The sequence below is a fragment of the Bufo gargarizans genome, chromosome 10, assembly GCF_014858855.1.
Source record: "Bufo gargarizans isolate SCDJY-AF-19 chromosome 10, ASM1485885v1, whole genome shotgun sequence".
NCBI lineage: Eukaryota > Metazoa > Chordata > Amphibia > Anura > Bufonidae > Bufo > Bufo gargarizans.
Genome location: NC_058089.1, coordinates 92,241,323 through 92,263,640, shown reverse-complemented (window position 1 = coordinate 92,263,640; position 22,318 = coordinate 92,241,323). Strand labels below are relative to the sequence as shown.

Below are 22,318 nucleotides of genomic sequence, written 5' to 3'. Positions count from 1 at the left end.
TATTATTTTATGGGGTCAGCTCAGCAGTAGGCCCTCGCATATAATTTTTTAGAGGGTCAGATCACCTGCAGGCCCTCACCTACAATCTTTTTGAGGGTCAGTTCACCTGTAGGCCCTCACCTAATTATACCTAATAGGTAATTTGCATGCATGCTGCCTTGCTTGGAAGTGGTAGCTGTAGCTGTTTCTCAGGCTCCTCTCAGGAATCAAACCCTGATTCTCTGTTACCCGTGGTCACCGTGGTTGACGCTGAAAATAACATCGAAAGTTTATAGGGCAGACATTCAAATGGATCGTCGCCATCACGGGGACGTGCGATCGGACCCAGGTTATCTAGAGTCACCAAAGCGGCAGCAGGCCCTCTCCCATAATGTTTTAGATGGTCAGATCAGCAGGCCCTTGCTCCAAATGTTTTTGAGGGTCACCATCAGGCTATCAATAACAAGGCTGTGTATGATGCCCTCCTTTATGTGATATACAGGTTGTATCAGAGTGCCTCTTCCTTGTAATTTTTGGCAGCACTTGCACTTTTATATACAAGCAAATATACAGGAAAGAATGTTTCCTAACAATTTTTCCTCTAAAATCGATTTTATCTTTGGTTTTGTGTGTATTATTGTCAGTCTGTAAAAGTGGCGTACTACTCGGACAACACCGTTCCCAGCAATGACCTGGGAGTCCAAGATGCATCCAGACATCCTCCCCATGCTGTTCCCGAACCATTTTGGTGGTGTTTCAATCAATTTCTGACCTTTTCCGATGAACCAGACACCCTCCCATCTTCAGAGCAGGGGGTGCCTGCTCGAGTTTTCCCATTGACTTCCATTGTGCTCGGGTGCTCGGTAGAGCACCCTAGCATCCCGATGTGTTCGACCCGAGCAACCGAGCACTATGGTGCTCAATCAACACTAATTATAGTCAAAGGGGGTCTAGCGTTGAACTGTAGAATCCTGCAATGCCAGATACGGTGAAATCTAGCAGGCTGTTCTCTGCTGGAAACATAGCCTGGCAAGAGGAAAAAGTATATATGTGTAATATTGGGTCTATCGTGTTAGTGACCTTCAGAACTTCTAGATACACATCGATAGCGCCTAAACCCCACAGACATAAAACTAAAAATTAAAAATGTAAATGTATATCAGCGCAGTAAGGTAAGATAATATCCCTGGAAGGGACGAGTAAACGAGTGATCAGTAATGGCCGAAAAATAGCAACAAATAGCAACTTACTCTAATAGGGGGCTGCCAAGCAGGTATAAAGGCACCTGCGACAGTGACCCCCAAGTAAGACTGTCAGATAAAGAAAGCACAAAATAAGTGTTGTAGGCGATTATATCCTGAAGTGAACTGAATTACTCACTTCACTAGGGGGGGCTGTCACATAGGTCAGTGGTCGCAAATACCTAGGACAGTATACCCCCCCGGCCAGGGTCGCTGGAATTCACTTACGGAAACAAGTAGAACTTGTATGGCAATTTTTACTCACTTCACTGGGGGGCTGCCAAACAGGTGCAGTAGGATTACCTGAGACAGTACCCCCCCGGCCGAGTCTGCTTATCGTAGTCTTCAAAATGGAAAACAGTAGTATCCAATCTTGAGATAGTTATCTTCATATATTTTATTAAATAAAGCTCTACGCGTTTCGGGGTTGTACCCCCTAGTGAAGTGAGTAATTCAGTTCACTTCAGGATATAATCGCCTACAACACTTATTTTGTGCTTTCTTTATCTGACAGTCTTACTTGGGGGTCACTGTCGCAGGTGCCTTTATACCTGCTTGGCAGCCCCCTATTAGAGTAAGTTGCTATTTGTTGCTATTTTTCGGCCATTACTGATCACTCGTTTACTCGTCCCTTCCAGGGATATTATCTTACCTTACTGCGCTGATATACATTTACATTTTTAATTTTATATTTTTAGTTTTATGTCTGTGGGGTTTAGGCGCTATCGATGTGTATCTAGAAGTTCTGAAGGTCACTAACATGATAGACCCAATATTACACATATATACTTTTTCCTCTTGCTATCTAAGTGTTTTAGCCTGGTGCTAACACAATATTTTGGTGCAGCCTCCCCTATCACTGTCGTCTATTTTTATTTATTATTTTTTTCTATATAAAATATAATAAAAACATTTTCTTCCTTGGTCCACATAGAAATAATATTCTATCTCCAGTCCCATCACCGTTGGCGCCTCGCAAGTGGGATATTCCTTGTACTAAGGTCTTCCTAACCTCCCTTTTTTTTTTCTTTGTTATTTTTTGCACCTTTCTGGAAACATAGCCTAGCAGGCTGTTCTCTGCTGGGACGTAGCCTAGCACTGCATTTTACTCACAATTAGAGATGACCTTGCGATTCGCCCGCCGAACATGCTAACATATGGCAATGTCCGCCGGCGCCATATTCTTTTGCATTGTTCTGAACTTTGACCCATCCATCAGGTGGAACAGGATTACTAATTGAGATGTTTCAGCACATGGACACACCCCCTACCCTATAAATAAACCCGATCTGGCCGCCATTTTACATTCAGTCTTTTGCCAGTGAAGGGAGAGGTTGCAGTGTGGAGCAGGGACCAAACACTAGCTAATAGGGCCACAAAAGTCCTTGTAAGGACTGGTATAGGTGTGCTATCGATAGGTGTGACATACAGAGAAGTGTAATATACTTATGATATATTTTCCAACATAGAAAATATATTATAGTGCATTTGTATTGTGAAGCTATTGAGTGAGGTTCTGCTACAATACTGCAGCTATACAGAGGGACAAACGCTATTGGAATAACTAATTACAACTGGTGTGATATACCAGTTTCCCCCCAAAAAAAAACTGAATGAGGCAGGGGTGTGAAATACCTATAATATAATTTATATATAGTGCATTTGTATTGTGCAGAAGTTGTGTGCGATTCTGCTGAGATACCGCAGCTATACAGAAGGACAAACACTATTGGAACAACTTATTGCAACTGGTGTGATATACCAGTTGCCCCCCTAAAAAAAAACAGATTGAGGCAGGGGTGTGAGATACATATAATATTATTTCTAGATAGTGCATTTGTATTGTGCAGCAGTTGTGTGTGGTTCTGCTGAGATACCGCAGCTATACAGAGGGAAAAATGCTATTGGAACAACTAATTGCAACTGGTGTGATATACCAGTTGCCCCATCAAAAAAATAGATTGAAGCAGGGGTGTGATATACCTATAATATAATTTATATATAGTGCATTTGTATTGTGCAGCAGTTGTGTGCGGTTCTGCTGCGATACCGCAGCTATACAGAGGGACAAACGCTATCTGAACAAGTAATTGCAAATGGTGTGATATACCTGTTGCCCTAAAAAAAATTGATTAAGGGGTTTGATATAACTTCTTCCAGCAAATAATCATTAAGGGGTTCTTTATACCTGCTTCCCCAAATACTTCTCTTCTATAAGGACTTTGTCACAGGGTCATTTTGAAAATGACAGGCAGAGGAAGAGGCAGGACATTCCTCAGGGGTGGTAGGGGTCAGGCAGGTGCACGAGGCCGGAGCCTAAGTGGGAAGTTGGAGGAGGTGCATGCGATTACGTCAAAGGACGCACCAGAGTTGGTTGAGTGGCTCACTCAGCCTTCCGCTTCTGCACCCTCCTCATCCTTTGTATCAGCCTCCTCACTCTCTGCTGTGTGCACCCCCAAAGACACCACCACCACCATAGGCCCTCCACTCGAGTCAGAGGAAATATTGTCCCATCCATTTCCAGACCTTACCGATGCGCAGCCATTCTTGGCATCAGATGAGGAAGGGGAGGTAGCAACAGCCGCCACCCAGCGGTCTGACAACAGTACCCAGATCAGCCCAAGGAGAGTGGTTCCCGCTGTTGCTGCCTACTCCGAGATCTTTAATGTCAGTCGTGGTGAAGGTGACGATGACGTGTCGATGGATGTCATGTGGGTGCCCACAAGAGAGGAAAAGGAGGGGAGTTCAGAGGTAGAGACAGAGCAGCAGATAGGGAGGAGAAGGAGGAGAAGCAGGCAGAACTAGCAGTGCACAGGAGGCAAAAAGAAGGATGAAAATGTATCTAGAGCGAGCCATCCACCATGCACGATTACATCTGGTGCTCCCAGGAAGCCGGCATATGGCTCCGCAGTGTGGGATTTTTTTAACTTGTCAGCTGCTGACAATAGTGTAAGCCATCTGCAGCCTGTGCTGTCAACGCATAAGTCACGGTAAGCCCAAGACTCACCAAGGGATGATCACCTTAAAGGGACACTGACAGGCCCAAAAAGCACATTTAGGTATATATATGACAGTACAGGTCATATAAAGTGTATTAGAATCATCTAAGTATCCCCCCTGTCCACCTTATAAATACAGTAAAAATAAGTTTTATAACCTGCTTTCATCGTGTTCAATCTGCCCAAGGGGCGGTGTTTCATCTCAACTTGCACCCAGCCAGCCTCGCCACAACTGCCGTTTGAAGCGCCGCCCAGCTAATCAATATTCACTTCGCTGGGCGGCTACTCTGAAGCGCTGCTGTGCCCGGCGCATGCGCATTAAGCAGAGGCTGCATCTGCCTCTGGGAATCAGACTGTGCGCAGGCGCGATGCGATCCTGGCCAGTGAGGGTGCCGGGCGCATGCGCTGAAGATGCCCGGGGACACTAGTAGCCGCCCAGCGAAGTGAATATTGATTAGCTGGGCGGCACTTCAAACGGCAGTTGTGGCGAGGCTGGCTGGGCGCAAGTTGAGATGAAACACAGCCCCTTGGGCAGATTGAACACGATGAAAGCAGGTTATAAAACTTCTTTTTACTGTATTTATAAGGTGGACAGGGGGGATACTTAGATGATTCTAATACACTTTATATGACCTGTACTGTCATATATATACCTAAATATGCTTTTTGGGCCTGTCAGTGTCCCTTTAAGATGGCACCTGGCCTCCCATCACTGAGAACAGTGGGAGCAACAGCGTCAGAACCCACAAAGCCACACTCCCAGCGCTCCACGTCCTGCCTATTCTCCTCTCTCCTCCCATTTGTCCTCCACTCCACCTTCCACTGTGCCATCATTGCGCTCATCTGGCAAAAGGCAGGCCTACGTGGATCAAATGTTCGAACGTAAAAAGTTGATGACGCTAGATAACCCTCTTGCCCAATGGCTGACCGTCGGCTCGTCAGAACTTCTAGCCCACCAACTACTGCTATATAAACTGGTAGACTTGGAGGCCTTTAGAAAATTTTGTGGCCATTGGCACACCACAATGGAAGGTCCCCGGAAGGAAATATTTCTCCCAGAAGGGCATTCCAGAGCTCTATTGCCATATTTAGCAGCAAGTGAATGTATCTCTGACACACAGTGTCGGTGCCAAGATACATCTGACCACAGACACGTGGTCTAGCAAACAGGTACATAACTTTCACTGCCCACTGGGTAAACCTTCTGACAGCCATCAAGCATGCAACCTGTGGCACCCATGTGGATTTGGTGTTACCGCCACGGATTGCATGCAGGCCTGCCTCTTCTTCTCCTCCTTCTACTCCATCCTTTGTCTCCTCCTCAGCTGACTCCTCCTTTTCCACTGCTACCGCCTCTTCTGATGCACCACCCCAAGTTTCCCAGAACCTAATCGACGTACCAGGTGAGACGTTGCCATGCTGTGCTGCGACTGTTGTGCCTAGAAACCAAGAGCCACACTGGTCCTGCACTGCTTTCAGCTCTGTGGTCACAGGCCGATCAGTGGCTAACCCAGCTCAATTTGACAGTTAGTAAAGTGGTCTGCGACAACGGTGCCAATCTGCTGAGCGCACTGAAACAGGGCAAAATGACACACGTGCCGTGCATGGCACATGTCCTGAACTTAGTCGTGCAGCGATTCGTTGCCAAATACCCCGGGGTCCAAGATGTCTTGCGGCAGGCCAGGAAAATCTCTGGCCATTTTAGAAGATCTTACACGGCCATGGCTCGCCTTGTTGACGTTCAGCCGTGACACCACTTGCCTGTCAGACGTCTGATTTGTGACAGCCCAACGCGCTAGAACTCCACCTTGTATATGCTTGATTGGCTGCTCCAGCAGCAACGTGCCGTTAACGACTACCTGTACGAACTCTACAGCAGGACAGGTTCTGGGGAGCTTGGTTTCTTTTCCCCGTGCCAGTGGCTGCTCATGCGCGATGCATGCAGACTTCTGCGGCCATTTGATGAGATCACCAAACTGGTCAGTTGCAGCCAGGGCGAAATCAATGACATCGTACCTTACACCTTCTTTCTGGAGCATGCATTGCGTCGGGTCATTGATCAAGCCGTAGAGGAGCAGGAAGATGAGGAAGTCGCAATGCTGAATGAATTCCCAGGGGGCTACTCCATCTGAGACAAGTCAGCAGGAGTCTGAAGAGGAGTCAGAGGAGGATGGTGCCTGGGGGCAGGAGGATGAGGCGTAAGAGCAGGAAGAGCAGGCTTTAAACTTTTCTGGGATCCCTGGTGTTGTCCATGGCTGGGGGAAGGAGACCGGGGACGACATTCTCCTGGGCGATCAGCAGGAGCCAGGCCGCTCCACCACTTCCAATTTAGTGCAAATGGGGGCCTTCATTCTCCAGTGTTTGAAGAGGGACCCCCGTATAAAAAGCATGAAGGCCAAGGACCAGGTCTGGGTGTTACCAGCATCACAGAGGGCTGTCAGAATGCAGCATTTCCAGGCTTTGCTTCGAGAGATGCTGCATTATGCTTTTGTGGGTGCTGGCAGAGAAATTTCCACCCACAGAGAAACAGTTGCGGGAACCAATTCTGCAGCGCATGCAAGAAGAGGGCGGTTTGAAGATGCGTTGGTCACTTCAGATATGAGATCATTCTTGCAGTCAACCCATCGACAGCCGCCCTCCGGATCCAGCCTCAGGGAACGCCTAGACCAACAGGTGTCCGACTACATCGGGTTAATGGCCGATGTGAACGCTCTAAAAAGCGAGGAACCCTTTGACTACTGGGTATGCAGGCTTGACCTGTGGCCAGAGCTCGCACAATTTGCCATGGAACGCTTGGCTTGCCCTTCGTCGAGTGTCCTGTCCGAAAGGACGTTCAGCACAGCAGGGGATCTCGTGACTGATAAGCGCACCCGCCTAGCTCACGACAGTGTGGTTTACCTCACATTTCTAAAAATGAATGAGGAATGTATCTCGGAGGAATTCAACACCTGTGACAACCAATTTTAATTGAATTTCACCTATTACCATTGGTTTTTTTTTAAGAGGGGATTTCGTTAGCCATGTTTTTAATCCAATTTTATATTTTTAGTTCTTTTAAACATACAGTACGTATTTGACATGTATTTGTACTGGCCTGCAGTAAAAGTGATATCCAATGACCGTCTAATATACGTAACACAAACACTCTTAACTCAAATTTCTTAACTCATCGCGTTATCTTGAAACAAAAGCCATTGAAAAGCAATTGCTTAACGCATTTAGTTGCATTTAGTTTCGCTAACATGTCTCATAAAGCATGTGTTTTAACCCTTCTACATCTGTACCTCCAGCCACATAATCACTAGAATGTTTCTTGTCCGGTGAATGAATAATTTTTTGGGCCTGTAGTCCACTGGCTTGCAGTAAAATTGATATCCACTGACCGTCTAATATACCTCCAGCCACATAATCACATAATATTTTCTGTATGGTGAATGCATAATTTTTGGGGCCTGTAATCTAACTATCCAACAGTAAAATTGTTATACGGTGACCGCCTAATGTACCTCCAGCCACATTATCAATTTTTCTTTTCTGTACGGTGAATAAATAATTTTTGGGGCCTGTACTCCCATGGCGTAAAATAAAAATGTTCTAGGCTCCAGCAGGGCACATTTTTGAGAGTTTCCCTTTAAGATGCATAAAAATGGCCCCTGATTAAAATACATATTTTTTGGTGGAAATTTTTGCCATTGATCCCCCTCTGGTATGTCACTGTCCATGTTGTGGGACGATTTGTGCACTTCTAGTAAGTATTTGGTGGCTGCAAATATGACCTGAAGGTTTTTCAGGTTCGCCTGCCATTAAAGTGAATGGGGCCCGCCGCGAACTTGCGGTTCGCGAACATATGATGGTCCCGGCCGATATTTGTCCATCAGTACTCACAATATCTGGACTTTCTTCCCTTTCTGTAGGAGGGTGGAAGCTAATTAAACATGTGCATCTCAGCAGAAGCATTGCAAGTAACTCTTGTTAACCCCTTCTTCCACTGCATAGAAATTCATCCCTCATATACAATCCTAGAGATACATATGGTATGTAATGTACACATCATTTCCTTCTCCACTCTCTGGGGAAGTATAATTCTATATTTCTATGAATTAAGAATTAGGATTGAATGAATGAAAGGAGTCTGGTTTTGCTTTACATTCTTCAATCACTATGCCAGCACTGAGACAAGGGGAAGCAAGCAGAGAAGCTTCAGCGTATGCCTGTCCACCTCTGAATCCAGGAGAAGGTGGACCAGTGGGATAAACAGCAGGGGGCGCTACCAGAGAGGAAAATGTATTGGACATAAAAAACTGAACACTATAGTTGCTGCATATACATTGCAATAATAATTTGCAAAGCTAATTTTAATTGCATAGCAATACTTCTCTTGGGATAAACCCTTTAATATGGCCCATATAGCACTTACTCATTCAAATCTGGGCCATTCTATACATTACTAATGTCACATGCCCTGCTCCACTCACTTGGTCAGTCTTCTGTTCAGACTGCACTCCTGTCCATAAGATGGCCGCAGATAGAGGGCATGTGTCCAAACACCTCATTATGTCTCCTCCACTGAAAGTCTGGTGTCTAGGACCAGGGCCGGTGCTACCATAAGGCAGACCAAGCGGCTGCCTTAGGGCGCAACCTGGGGGAGGGCGGACAAATGTGACATGGAGGGGGAGAAATGTGACATGGGGGGCTGATGTGACAAAGGGGGGTGATTTGACATGGAGGGGGAGAAATGTGACGTGGGGGGCTGATGGCTGACATGGGGGGCATGATGGCTTACATGGGGGCATGATGGCTTACATGGCGGCATGATGGCTGACAGGGGGGGCTGATGGATGGGGGCTGATGTCTGACATGGGGGTCTGATCTGAGGTCTGATTAACATTGGGGTCTTATGGGGGCTTTTAGCTGAGGTCTGATTAACATTGGGGGTCTGATTGCTGGTCTGACCTGAGGTGTAATGGAAAATATTTTTTTATTATTATCCTACTCTAAAACCTAGGTGTGTCTTAGAGGGCGAAAAATACGGTCCTCAAACCAGCGATTGTCTGAAGCAGAGAGAAGATACCAGGACCACACAGAGGCCAGCTGCTGCAGACGGGACCAGGGCCAGATGAGATGCGAGGGGGGGCGCCAAAATGTAGCTTTGCTTGTGTTGGCAAAAATCCTTGCACCGGCCCTGTCTAGGACCAGTGCATGTGCAGATGGCAGGTGCACTGTGCTTCACTGTAGGAGGCATGATTACATATTTGGTGTTTTTGGTTGGGGGAGGGGGCATGACATCAACTGCGATAAAATCCAAATTATACACAATCCCTTAAACACATCTTCCCTATGTAAACCCATGGTCATAGACTGTAGTCTGTCACTCCCTTAGGCCTCTTTCCCACGGGCGTGTGCATTTGCGGATCCGCAATACACGGGTGCCGTTCCGTGGGCATTCCGCATCACGGATGCGGACCCATTCACTTCAATGGGTCCGCAAATCCGGAGATGCGGAATGGTGCGGAACGGAAGCTTCTGTGGGGTTTCGTCCCGTACTTCCGTTCCGCAAAAAGATAGACCATGTCCTATCTTTTTGTGGAACGGCCGGATCGCGGACCCATTAAAGTGAATGGGCTCGCGATCCGCTGCGGCTACCCCACCGACTGTGCTCGTGCATTGCGGCCCGCATTTTGCACACGCCCGTGGGAAAGAGGCCTTAAACAGCATCTGCCAGCAGGATCAAACCTATTAAATCAGGAATACTGTCTGGTAGAGGTGACTGCTTATTAAAATGATACCCGACTTGCAAAAATCATTTGCAGCGTTCCTGAAACAAAAAAAAATAGATTTTTATTCTTGATGCAAATTAGGGTGTCAGTACGCCTGACCCCTCTGTATTGCAAGCTCCTAAGCTTTCCAGTGCTGACCACGGCCCCCAAGGCACTGAGGCCCTAATTTGCATAAAGAATGATAGTCTTTTTGTTCTTGGGAATGCTACAACAGATTTTCACCAGACAGGTATCATTTCCATCAGCAGGATCAACCCTACCAGGCTAAATACCTGGTTTAATCATGTTGATCCTTCTGACAGATGTTCTTTAAATTTGTGCCACTGCTTTTTTTTGCATGTTATCAAAAATGGAGTAAAACTTGACTCCTGAATCAGACTACACACAGAATTAGGGCTCATGCACACGGCCGTAGTTTTGGTCCACATCCGTAAATCCATTCCGCGGCCACACAAAAAAATAGAACAAGTCTTATTCTTGTCCATTTTTCAGACAAAAATAGCCAGTTCTAACAGAGGACAGGGTGGACCATTCCGCAAAATCCGTGTTTTGCAGATCCGCAATTTGAAACGTATGTGTGCATGAGGTCTTAGGCCCCCTACACACGAACGTGTGCACCCCGTGGTCGTGCTGCGGCCCGCAATGCACGAACACAGTGCGTGGGGCAGCCACAGCGGATCGCAGACCCATTCACTTGAATGGGTCCGCGATCCAGCCGTTCCGCAAAAAGATAGGACATGTTCTATCTTTTTGTGGAACGGAAGTACGGGACGAAACACCACGGAAGCACTCCACAGTGCTTCCGTAGGGTTCTGTTCCGTGCTTCCGTTCCGCACCATTCCACATCTCCGGATTTGCGGACCCATCCAAGTGAATGGGTCCGCATCCGTGATGCGGAACGCCCACGGAACGGCACCCGTGTATTGCGGATCCGCAAATGCGGTCCGCAATAGAGCAACGGTAAGCACACGTTTGTGTGCAGGGGGCATTAGGCTGATACTAGAAGATACAAAGGTTCTTTACAGAGCTTTCTTAGTTGTCTTTTTTTTTTTTTTTATAAATTCTTGTAAATCAAGCCATTCTTCTACTTGACCTACTCTGTCATTGTGTTGGCTAGAAGCCACGCACAGGTGACATGACATTACGTCATGAATGACCTGCCCGCGAGAAAATGCTTGTGCTGTGGTGTTTACTGGCCGGGAAGTACCTGGTAATCCTGACTTAAGCTTCTTCACTCAATTTCTTTTACCTAAAAATCTAATTTCCAGTAGCCAGCTGAGCTCGGGACGATCACAGCTTGAGTAGTAACGATCTGTTTCCCCTCTCCATTTTTTTGTGCATCAAGTGGAAGATTGCATTGATCTGTAATGTTTGCCTCTGTACTGTGTCCATCTCACAGTGCGTGTATATTTTTATTTTTTACCACCTGAGCCTCTACCTCATTGGTATTACTTTTATGCTCCTGGCTTATAATAATTTATTTTTATACGTTAAAAAAGATATGAGAGTTTAAACAAAAATTGAAACCCAGTTACAAGAGATAACAAGAGAAAACATTCACGCTACAAATTTTGTAGTTTTGTTAGAATTCTTTCACACTTGCAGCAGAGGATTCCGGCAGGCAGTTCCGCCGCCGGAACTGCCTGCCGGATCCGTCAAAACGCATGCAAACTGATGGCATTTGTCAGACGGATCAGGATCCTGATCCGTATGACAAATGCATTGAAATGCAGGATCCGTCTCTCCGGTGTCATCTGGAAAAACGGATCCGGCATTTTTTTTTTTTTTTCATTTTTTGCGTTTTGAGCATGCACAGATCGTAATGCCGGATCTGGCATTCATGCATGTCAATGGGAAAAAATGCTGGATTAGGCATTCCGGCAAGTGTACCAGAATTTTGGACGGAGCTAAAACCGCAGCATGCTGCGTTATTATCTCTGTCCTGAAAAGGTAAAAAGACTGAACTGAAGAAATCCTGATGCATCCTGAACGGATCGCTCTCCATTCAGAATGCATTAGGATAAAACTGATCAGTTTTTTTCCGGTATGGAGCCCCTAGGACGGAACTCAATGCCGGAAACGAATAAGCCTAGGTCTACACGACGACTTTTGTCGCGCGACATTTTGTTGCACTAATGTCGCGCAACGATTTTTATAATGGCAGTCTATGGTGTCGCACTGCAACATGCAACATGCTGCGACTGCGACGCAACAGTCGCAGAAAATCCATTTGAGATGGATTTTTCTGCGACTGTTGCATCGCAGTCGCAGCATGTCGCATGTTGCAGTGCGACACCATAGACTGCCATTATAAAAATTGTCGCGCGACATTAGTGCAACAAAATGACGCGCAACAAATGTCGCGTGACTTATTGTCGCGCGACAAATGTCGTTGTGTAGACCTAGCCTTATGCTAGTGTGAAAGTACCCTTGGTTTTACAGCATTGTCATATATTTGTGTGTTCTTTGATATACATACACCCCTCCCCCTCCGGATTGGATCTAGAAGAATTCATTAATGGACTAACTAATTAAATAATTAATCTATATATGTATTTATTTATTACACTCCTCAGCATTGAAATTGCGACAACAATAAGGAAAAGTCATGGAATTATGGAAATCACAGGAAAGATAGACATGCTAATGATATGCAGATGATAAAAAAATGGAAACCAAAAAATTTAGAACTTACACACCTTGGCTTGCTATCTGTGGGGTTATTAATGGAGGACAAGCAAGGCAGAGGGAATGGAGGGTAGAGGGAAGCTGCTATATAGTATATAAGGACATAACTGCGCTTACCGCTCACACAGGCATCGCTCCCGGCAGTGGTTCATTAGTCAGCACACCCGGAGTGCAGGGGGAAAGCTCACTGACATCGCTGGCCACGCTGGTCAGTCAGCATATACAGAGTTTAAAAGTCCATATTTAATTAGATTTAAATTAAACATAGGCCTCATGCACACGACAGTATTTTTTTGCGGTCAGCAAAAAGGGGTTCCGTTGTTCCGTGATCCGTGTCCGTTTTTGTTTCCGTGTGTCTTCCTTTATTTTTGGAGGATCTCCAGACATGAAGGAAAGTAAAAAAAAGTCAAGTTTGCCATGCAAATGATAGGAAAAAAACTGACGCGGACGACAATCTTGTTTGCCTCCGTGTTTTTTCACGGACCCATTGATTTGAATGGGTCCGCGAACCGTTGTCCGTGAAAAAAATAGGACAGATCATATTTTTTTCACGGACTGGAAACACGGATCACGGACGCGGATGACAAACGGTGCATTAGCCGAGTTTTCCACGGACCCATTGAAAGTCAATGGGTCCGCAGAAAATCACGGAAAACGGAACAACAGACACGGAATGAAACAACGGTCGTGTGCATGAGGCCATACATTGATCAACTATCAGGCTCCTGTCCCCACCAGGCTGTGAGGGAGCAGGATAGGCAGAGCCTCGCAGCTCCCAGCACAACCCGTCTCCCTAGTTAGCACAGTACTATGCTGAAGGAAGATGAATGTCCCTTAGCAACGCTCATTTGAAAGAGTGCTGCTAAGGGACATTTCAGCCAAAGTTTTCTACCATAAATAAATGTTTTCCCTAAATAAAGTATATTGGGAAAATGTTCCCTGTCACTGTCCCTACACATTAGCTAAAAAAAATAAAGATCAGTAACACTTTAAAGCTGCCTCTAAAATGAATAAAAAAAATAAAAAAAAAGAGTCAATAACTTACAAAAAGAAAAAAAAGAATACTCACCCCACCAATACCCTGCTGCTCGTGCTCTGCCACTTCCCCTGCTGATCTCAACCTCTTGATCTCTCTTGACACAGTAATCTGACTTCTGAGCTAATGATTGGTTGAAGCGGGCGCCTGAACAATCACAAGTCACTTTATTCCAAGAAAATTAACAAGGAAAGAAGATAAATGTTCAATGTGTCGATCGGCAATAGACCTTTGTCAAAAGCATCTACAATTAAAGAATATTAGTAGAATATTGTGTCCATACAATCCATAGGATCGACCACACAACCTTTGCACAAACCTGCACAATGGACTTTTTACAGCACCGGGGGTAGAGCAGGTGTCTGGCTGTCCAAACACAATCTTTTGACCTTCTGATGACAGGGTAAACAGTGACTGTGGCATCTAAGTAGTTTCAGCTCCATCTGTCACCCCTCGAAACCCTGTGATCACAGTCTTTACTTGGGGACTGGGAATCTAACGAAGGCCCCCAGGTCTGCCTTCTGTGTATCCTATAGAATGTGTAGCTTAATAGAATGTGTTTCAGTTTCCTTCAGACAGCATAATACCCCAGTAGTGCAGCGTATTATGGAAGTGACATGTCAATCTCTAGTTCTTCCCTGGTGCCCTATGGCAGACGGTGTGACCTTGAGGTCACAGTGTGGTTTAAGAACAGGAAACCAGATGAGAATGGTGGCAGTGCGGTCTAACATTTACCAAAGGTCTTTACTGAAGAGCGAGTTATAAACAATCATTCACATGAAAATGGAGGCAAAATTAAATAGTTTAAATAGGTTCCAGTTCTGGGCTAAATCAAGGGGGATGTATATCCAGGTCGCCTTTGAGATGCACTTGCTCATATAACTCTTTTCTACATTCCAATCCAGCCTAAGAGGGCAATTCCACACTAAAATAGATATCTACAATTTCCACTTTGGGGTGTAGATCAGAAGAGAGAAACACAATCTGCCACACTGGTACGATGGGGAGCTAATGGCTGTGAAGTAGAGAATCCATAAATGTGCATTACCTTCACAGACTACTTCCACACGCCCTCCTTTCTTGGCTGCATAGCCTGCTCAATAGTTATTTTCTACTCTCAGTCTCATGGTTTCTCTGAAGTCTTCCTGGGATCCAAAATGTTGACTGTGTATGCCACAGGACTTCAGATATCTGGAAGCTACTCACCCTGCCATCTACTACCTCAGACTCACTCACTCCAAAGGAAAAAGCTAAACCCAGGAGTCAGGGCCTGCACCCTCTTGGAGACAGTTGTCAAGCGCCTGGGATTAACTTTAAGATTCAGCTCAAAGTTACCTAAAATTCACATAACATGGTATAACACTTAAAGGGATTTACTGAAATCTATATACTGATGACCTGTCCTCGGGATAGGTCATCAGTATCTGATCGGTGGGGGTCCTACACCCAGGACCCTTGCTGATCAGCTGTTTGAGAAGGCAGCAGCACTCCAGTGAGAGCCACGTCCTTCTCTCTGCTTTTCCTAGGCTGAGTAAACACACCTTCATGTGTCACATGGCCTAGGAGCAGCTCAGCCCCATTCACTTGAGTGCGATACCAAGCACAACCACTATACAATGTACAGCGCTGTGCTTGGTAAGGTGCGAGAAGGTGGCGGGGCTCACACCAGCACCACTGCCTTCTCTCTGCTTTTCCTAGGCTGAGTAAAAACACCTTCATGTGTCACATGGCCTAGGAGCAGCTCAGCCCCATTCACTTGAGTGCAATACCAAGCACAACCACTATACAATGTACAGCGCTGTGCTTGGTAAGGTGCGAGAAGGTGGCGGGGCTCACACCAGCACCACTGCCTTCTCAAACAGCTGATTGGCGGGGGTCCCAGGTGTCGAACCTCCACTGATCAGATACTGATGACCTATCCAGAGGAAAGGTCATCAGTTAAAAAATTCTGGAAAACCCTTTTAATAATACATTAGAAAACATGTGATAAATAAAACATTATTATTTTTAGTGGCCTAATGGGTTGCTGAAGATGCAAAACAAAGCAAAAGGAATATGTAAAAGCCGGAATGCAGGTAGACAGAAACAAAAAAATATAACAACATTTTATCACCAAAGAGATGACAGTTTCTACAACCAAACTTTGCTGCACAAGGAACCGACAATGAAGATGTAATTCATTACAACAGCCCTAGCTCGAGTGAGACTCACTTCATCAAGCCTTTAGGACTTTGTTGCTTAATTAACAATGGATTCAATTTTGAAATGAAAAGATGCTTTACTAAATAGAATGTGGATGCCTGAGGATATCTGTGTATTTCCAGCAAAATGAGATGAGATGCTCCTTGGCTGCTTTTTTTTAGGTCTGCTACATTAGGGCAGAGTTGTCATCTGTAACTACAGTTTAGCTATAGGGCCTACAGGGAGTCTAAGGTAGTCTGAGACACACCTTCTGCCTTATCAATGGTTGAGGTTGCATTCTCAATCCTCCCTGAAGCCCCGTCTCCTCTAATTGGCTACTGTGTATAAATATAGGTCAATTGGTGTGGAAGGATGACCACTGCAGATGGCTTGCTGGAAAGAAGAGGTGTATAATGTGATGCAAAAATGAATCCAGCCGGCAAAGGAGGCAATATGGACAATCACAATACATTAGTAAGTGCCTTGTATTAACTTTCTCTGCATGATAAATGCCACTTGCTGAAGTGACCTTTGATCAAATTTGGTTAAAGACTCCAATTTCTAACGAATCTAATTCAATACAGTGTCAGAATATGCTAAAAAAAAAAAAACCTTGACAGGCTGCGATTCACAAAATAACAGTGGGGTGGCCAAATGTAGACATATATGGGATAGACATCTTCTGATAAAATACCACAAGCTGGTTATCTTACACCACATATGTAGAGATATGTTGAGCCAAGAGTAAAGGTAAGGAAGAACACATCTGTAAGTACAATGCCGGCCATGTATACCATTTAGCATCTCAATCAGTGGCGATCACGTTGCTAGTAAAGGGACAACAGTTGCAGTCACAACATTCATTTGCAGAGGTTGGTGATTGTATGATGGAACACAAGAGCCTAACAAATACCATTAGGCAGTCCTTTTTTTCTCAGAGAAAACGTGGTGGAACTCACCCCCCCCCCTCCCCTGGCCACGCCCCTACCCACCCCTAGGACCGCCCCCTAAAACCGCCCCTTTAGAGAACAGGGATGCAAGTAAAATTTGGGGGCGCTATAAAAGTCCAGCCCAGCAAAGAAACCCCCCAGATGGGGATGGCACTGTTAATGGGGGATCTGGGGATGGCACTGTTAATGGGGGATCTGGGGATGGCACTGTTATGGGGTAGAGGATCTGTGGATGGCACTGTTATGGGGGATCTGTGGATGGCATCCACAGACCCCCCCCTTTACAGTGCCATCCACAGACCCCCCCCCCTTAACAGTGTCATCCACAGACCCCCCATTGCCACTCCAGTACAGTTATAAAATGTGTAATTCAGTTAATAATGATTCATGCTGCCCCCTCTGTAGTATAACATTCAATATATTGTACTCACAGGGCTACTGTTATATCGTAATGCAGGCCGGCCGGGCAGACGAGCGGTAGCATGACTGACGTCACGTGCCTGCCCGGCCTACTTTATGAATTATTAACTGAATTATTAACTGAATTACACATTTTATAACTGTACTGGAGCGGCGGGGCCGGAGCACAGTGAACGCACCGGCCCCCAGCTCCTCCTCCCAGTCCCTCCCCGCTGATACATCGCAGCCTGCGATGCTGGAGCATGGCAGGCTGCGATGTCAAAAGGTGGCGGAACGCCGTCCCGGTGCGTTCCGCCAGAAAAAAAGCCCTGCCATTAGGCCTGTCCTGTGCTGATGCATACTAGAGCACAACTTTAAAGGGGTTATCCCATGATTAAATTAAACATGAAAATCACACATCATATAGTACATGACAATCTCCTTCTAACAAAGCTAGAACCAGCCCTGTACCTCACATGGATCCAGAGATCTCCACATTCATTGCTCCAATTTCTCTGCTAGATTTATTTTAAGCTGTCAGCTCAGTGTTCCTGTCTTTTCCCAGGGGTTGTGGTCTTTTTGCTGTAGCTCTCTCCCTATAAGGACTCCTGCAAACATTTATATCCGTTTTTGCCGTCCGCAAATCGCGGATCTGCAAAACACGTATACCGGCCAAGAGCCATTTTTTTTCTACTAAAATATGTACAAGAATAGGGCATGTTCTGTTATTTTGTGGGTCTGTGGAAGGATCTTACAGATGTGGACAGCATTCATTTGCAGATCAGATGGGGCCGCATCTGATCTGCAAAAAATTCAGATCAGATGCTGACCAAAACTACGGTTGTTCATGAGCCTTAACTGTCACAACTGGTGGCATTTGAAGGACGGAACTGAGCATGTGCGTCCACCTCAGCAGGTGGCACTATATAGATACATTTTATTAAATAGCTAAGTGGCTATGCTCATTTTTTTAATAGCATGCAGTTACAAGAGTATCCAGATCCAGGTGCTGGTTTGAAAAATGTAGATTTTTGTTTATGTGATAGACCCTTTAAAGAAGTAGTATTCATATGTAAGACACGGAGATCGCTGCAGAGGTGAGCAGAGGGCACCCAAGAAACACAAGGCTGCAAGAGGGTGCTAGGTAACATATCCCATTTCTGGACTACACAAAAGAGAAGGGTGTTCAGCATGACCCTAAGGCCCCTTTCACACAGGTGTTGCGGGAAAATGTGCGGGTGCGTTGCGGGAACACCCGCGATTTTTCCGCGTGAGTGCAAAATATTGTAATGCGTTTTGCACTTGCGTGACAAAAATCGCGCGTGTTTGGTACCCAAACCTGAACTTCTTCACAGAAATTCGGGCTTGGGATCGGTGTTCTGTAGATTGTACTATTTTCCCTTATAACATGGTTATAAGGGAAAATAATAGCATTCTGAATACAGAATGCATAGTACAATAGCGCTGGAGGGGTTAAAAATAAATAAAAAATAATTTAACTCACCTTAGTCCACTTGCTCGTGTAGCCAGCATCTCCTTCTGTCTTCATCTTAGCTGTGTGCAGCAACAAGGACCTGTGGTGACGTCACTCCGGTCATCACATGATCCATCACCATGGTAAAAGATCATGTGATGGATCATGTGATGACTGTGACGTCACCAAAGGTCCTTGTTGCTACACAAAGCTAAGATGAAGACAGAAGGAGATGCCGGCTACGCGAACAAGTGGACTAAGGTGAGTTACATTTTTTTTAATTTTTTTTTAACCCCTCCAGCGCTATTTTACTATGCATTCTGTATTCAGAATGCTATTATTTTCCCTTATAACCATGTTATAAGGGAAAATAATAATGATCGGGTCTCCATCCCGATCGTCTCCTAGCAACCGTGCGTAGAAATCGCACCGCATCCGCACTTGCTTGCGGATGCTTGCGATTTTCACGCAACCCCATTCACTTCTATGGGGCCTGCGTTGCGTGGATTATTGCATCGCAATGCACAAAGAGGAGCATGCTGCGATTTTCACGCAACGCATAAGTGATGCGTGAAAATCACCGCTCATGTGAACAGCCCCATAGAAATGAATAGGTCCGGATTCAGTGCGGGTGCAATGCGTTCAACTCACGCATCGCATCCGCGCGGAATACTCGCTATGGCCACACGGTCAGATTTTCTGATGCAGTTTTGGAAGCCAAAATCAGTACAGGACAATAAAAGGAGAGAAAGTATAAAAGACAGATACGACTTCTACAGTTTTTTTAAATTCACTCCTGATTTTGGCTTCCAAAACTACATCAGGAAACCAGACTCTGTGGTCTTACCCTGAAAGTTAACAAGCATCCTGACAAATAATTTTTACAATAGATTTATACAGGTCTATTATAATTTGCAGATTATTAATGGGTCCGTTGTCAGATACTTAACGACTCACATTGGATTCATGTGTCTTCTAGGTTTTCCAGCTTTACAGTGCTTATCCTTGTTAAATGCAAATAAAAAACGCTATGAAAATGCAATTAAAGAAATCAAGAATATGTAAGTCTGTAGTGAGAGCAAAAGGGTAATAGCATTAGTATTAGAAACCTTAAAAATATGCTTTTATATTATTTCCAACAGACAAAAAGCAGCAGGGACAGCGTTGGCTACATAGCCTGCAAGATGCACATTCCTGTGCCTCTGCCATCTGTGCCCTTCAGGGTGCTTCCCTGCATAGTGTGACACTGTCAAATCGAGGGCCAGATGCTTGCCTTGTGTTTTGCATAGTAAAATACTGTAAACCTGCAATGTTACTATTTGCCTGATTTCCCTGCCATTTTGATCATCAATATGCAATATAACAAATTAGCACTCGTGTCACCTTATCTTGTTTCAGACAAAGTTGGTAACTAAGATCCTCTTTTGAGATGCTTGGTGGCAGGAAAAGGTTAAAGATATTTTCTCACTTTAGTAAATGGCATTTACGGTATCACGTAAAGAAAGTTAATACAAGGCACTTACTAATGTATTGTGATTATCCATATTGCCTCCTTTGCTGCCTGGATTCATTTTTCCATATCATTATACACAGCTTGTTTCCCATGGTTATGACCACCCTGTAATCCAGCAGTGGTGGTCGTGCTTGCACACTATAGGACGAAGCTCTGGCCTATGTGAGCTCCCACTGTCCTGGCCACTAGAGAGGCCTGCGCTTTTTGCTATAGTGTGCAAGCGCGACCACCACTGCTGGATTACAGGGTGGTCTTAACCATGGAAACGAGCAGTCTATTACATGGTGGAAAAATGAATCCAGCCAGCAAAGGAAGTAATATAAACAATCACAATACATTAGGAAGTGCCTTGTATTAACTCTCTACATGATAATAAATAATAATAATATAATTATAAATATATATCTACTTTATTATTTTGTAGTTTGCCTACTACATACATTGAAGTTGTTGTCACGGACGTACCGAGACATACGGACGTCCCCGCAACAGTGAGTGGAAGGAGATCTTTGAGACTGGCGACACGTGGTTTGATTTGACATGTTTACCTTGTGGATCAATAGGCGTCTGTGTTGTTTCTGGTACTGGCTACACCCTTAACCTCCAGGTATTGCTATTGTGGTCATCTAACTTTCCCTTTTTATTTCCCTAATGCTATGCAGTTTATAGCTTCAGTTGAACCTGTGGGTAGCTGGTGTTTGGATCTCGGCTGATTTCCTGGTGCTGCCATAGCTTCTTGGAAGTTAAGTGTTACCTTTTCCTTTGTATTTTGGCTTTTCTGTGTGTTGCATTTCTTGTTGTTTTGTATTAGGCCTTAGGAAAACTCCCATTCATTCTTCCTTTTGGAGGAACAGGTTGTCTCATTCCTGTCATTACAGGGAGTGCAGAATTATTAGGCAAGTTGTATTTTTGAGGATTAATTTTATTATTGAACAACAACCATGTTCTCAATGAACCCAAAAAACTCATTAATATCAAAGCTGAATATTTTTGGAAGTAGTTTTTAGTTTGTTTTTAGTTTTAGCTATTTTAGGGGGATATCTGTGTGTGCAGGTGACTATTACTGTGCATAATTATTAGGCAACTTAACAAAAAACAAATATATACCCATTTCAATTATTTATTTTTACCAGTGAAACCAATATAACATCTCAACATTCAGAAATATACATTTCTGACATTCAAAAACAAAACAAAAACAAATCAGTGACCAATATAGCCACCTTTCTTTGCAAGGACACTCAAAAGCCTGCCATCCATGGATTCTGTCAGTGTTTTGATCTGTTCACCATCAACATTGCGTGCAGCAGCAACCACAGCCTCCCAGACACTGTTCAGAGAGGTGTACTGTTTTCCCTCCTTGTAAATCTCACATTTGATGATGGACCACAGGTTCTCAATGGGGTTCAGATCAGGTGAACAAGGAGGCCATGTCATTAGATTTTCTTCTTTTATACCCTTTCTTGCCAGCCACGCTGTGGAGTACTTGGACGCGTGTGATGGAGCATTGTCCTGCATGAAAATCATGTTTTTCTTGAAGGATGCAGACTTCTTCCTGTACCACTGCTTGAAGAAGGTGTCTTCCAGAAACTGGCAGTAGGACTGGGAGTTGAGCTTGACTCCATCCTCAACCCGAAAAGGCCCCACAAGCTCATCTTTGATGATACCAGCCCAAACCAGTACTCCACCTCCACCTTGCAGGCGTCTGAGTCGGACTGGAGCTCTCTGCCCTTTACCAATCCAGCCACAGACCCATTCATCTGGCCCATCAAGACTCACTCTCATTTCATCAGTCCATAAAACCTTGAGATATTTCTTGGCCCAGTCTTGACGTTTCAGCTTGTGTGTCTTGTTCAGTGGTGGTCGTCTTTCAGCCTTTCTTACTTTGGCCATGTCTCTGAGTATTGCACACCTTGTGCTTTTGGGCACTCCAGTGATGTTGCAGCTCTGAAATATGGCCAAACTGGTGGCAAGTGGCATCTTGGCAGCTGCACGCTTGACTTTTCTCAGTTCATGGGCAGTTATTTTGCGCCTTGGTTTTTCCACACGCTTCTTGCGACCCTGTTGACTATTTTGAATGA

At 45.0% G+C, this 22,318-nt stretch overlaps 1 protein-coding gene across 1 annotated transcript in view; it reads left to right on the top strand.

Annotated features, from left to right (window-relative positions):
* Nucleotides 1-1,885, top strand: part of LOC122920085 — a 51,876-nt gene extending 49,991 nt beyond the window's left edge. The window contains exons 4-5 of the mRNA XM_044269294.1: nt 1,735-1,794; nt 1,859-1,885. Of these exons, the coding sequence (XP_044125229.1) occupies nt 1,735-1,794; nt 1,859-1,885 (87 nt within the window). The remainder of the gene's footprint in view (nt 1-1,734; nt 1,795-1,858) is intronic.
* Nucleotides 1,886-22,318: the final 20,433 nt, after the last annotated feature.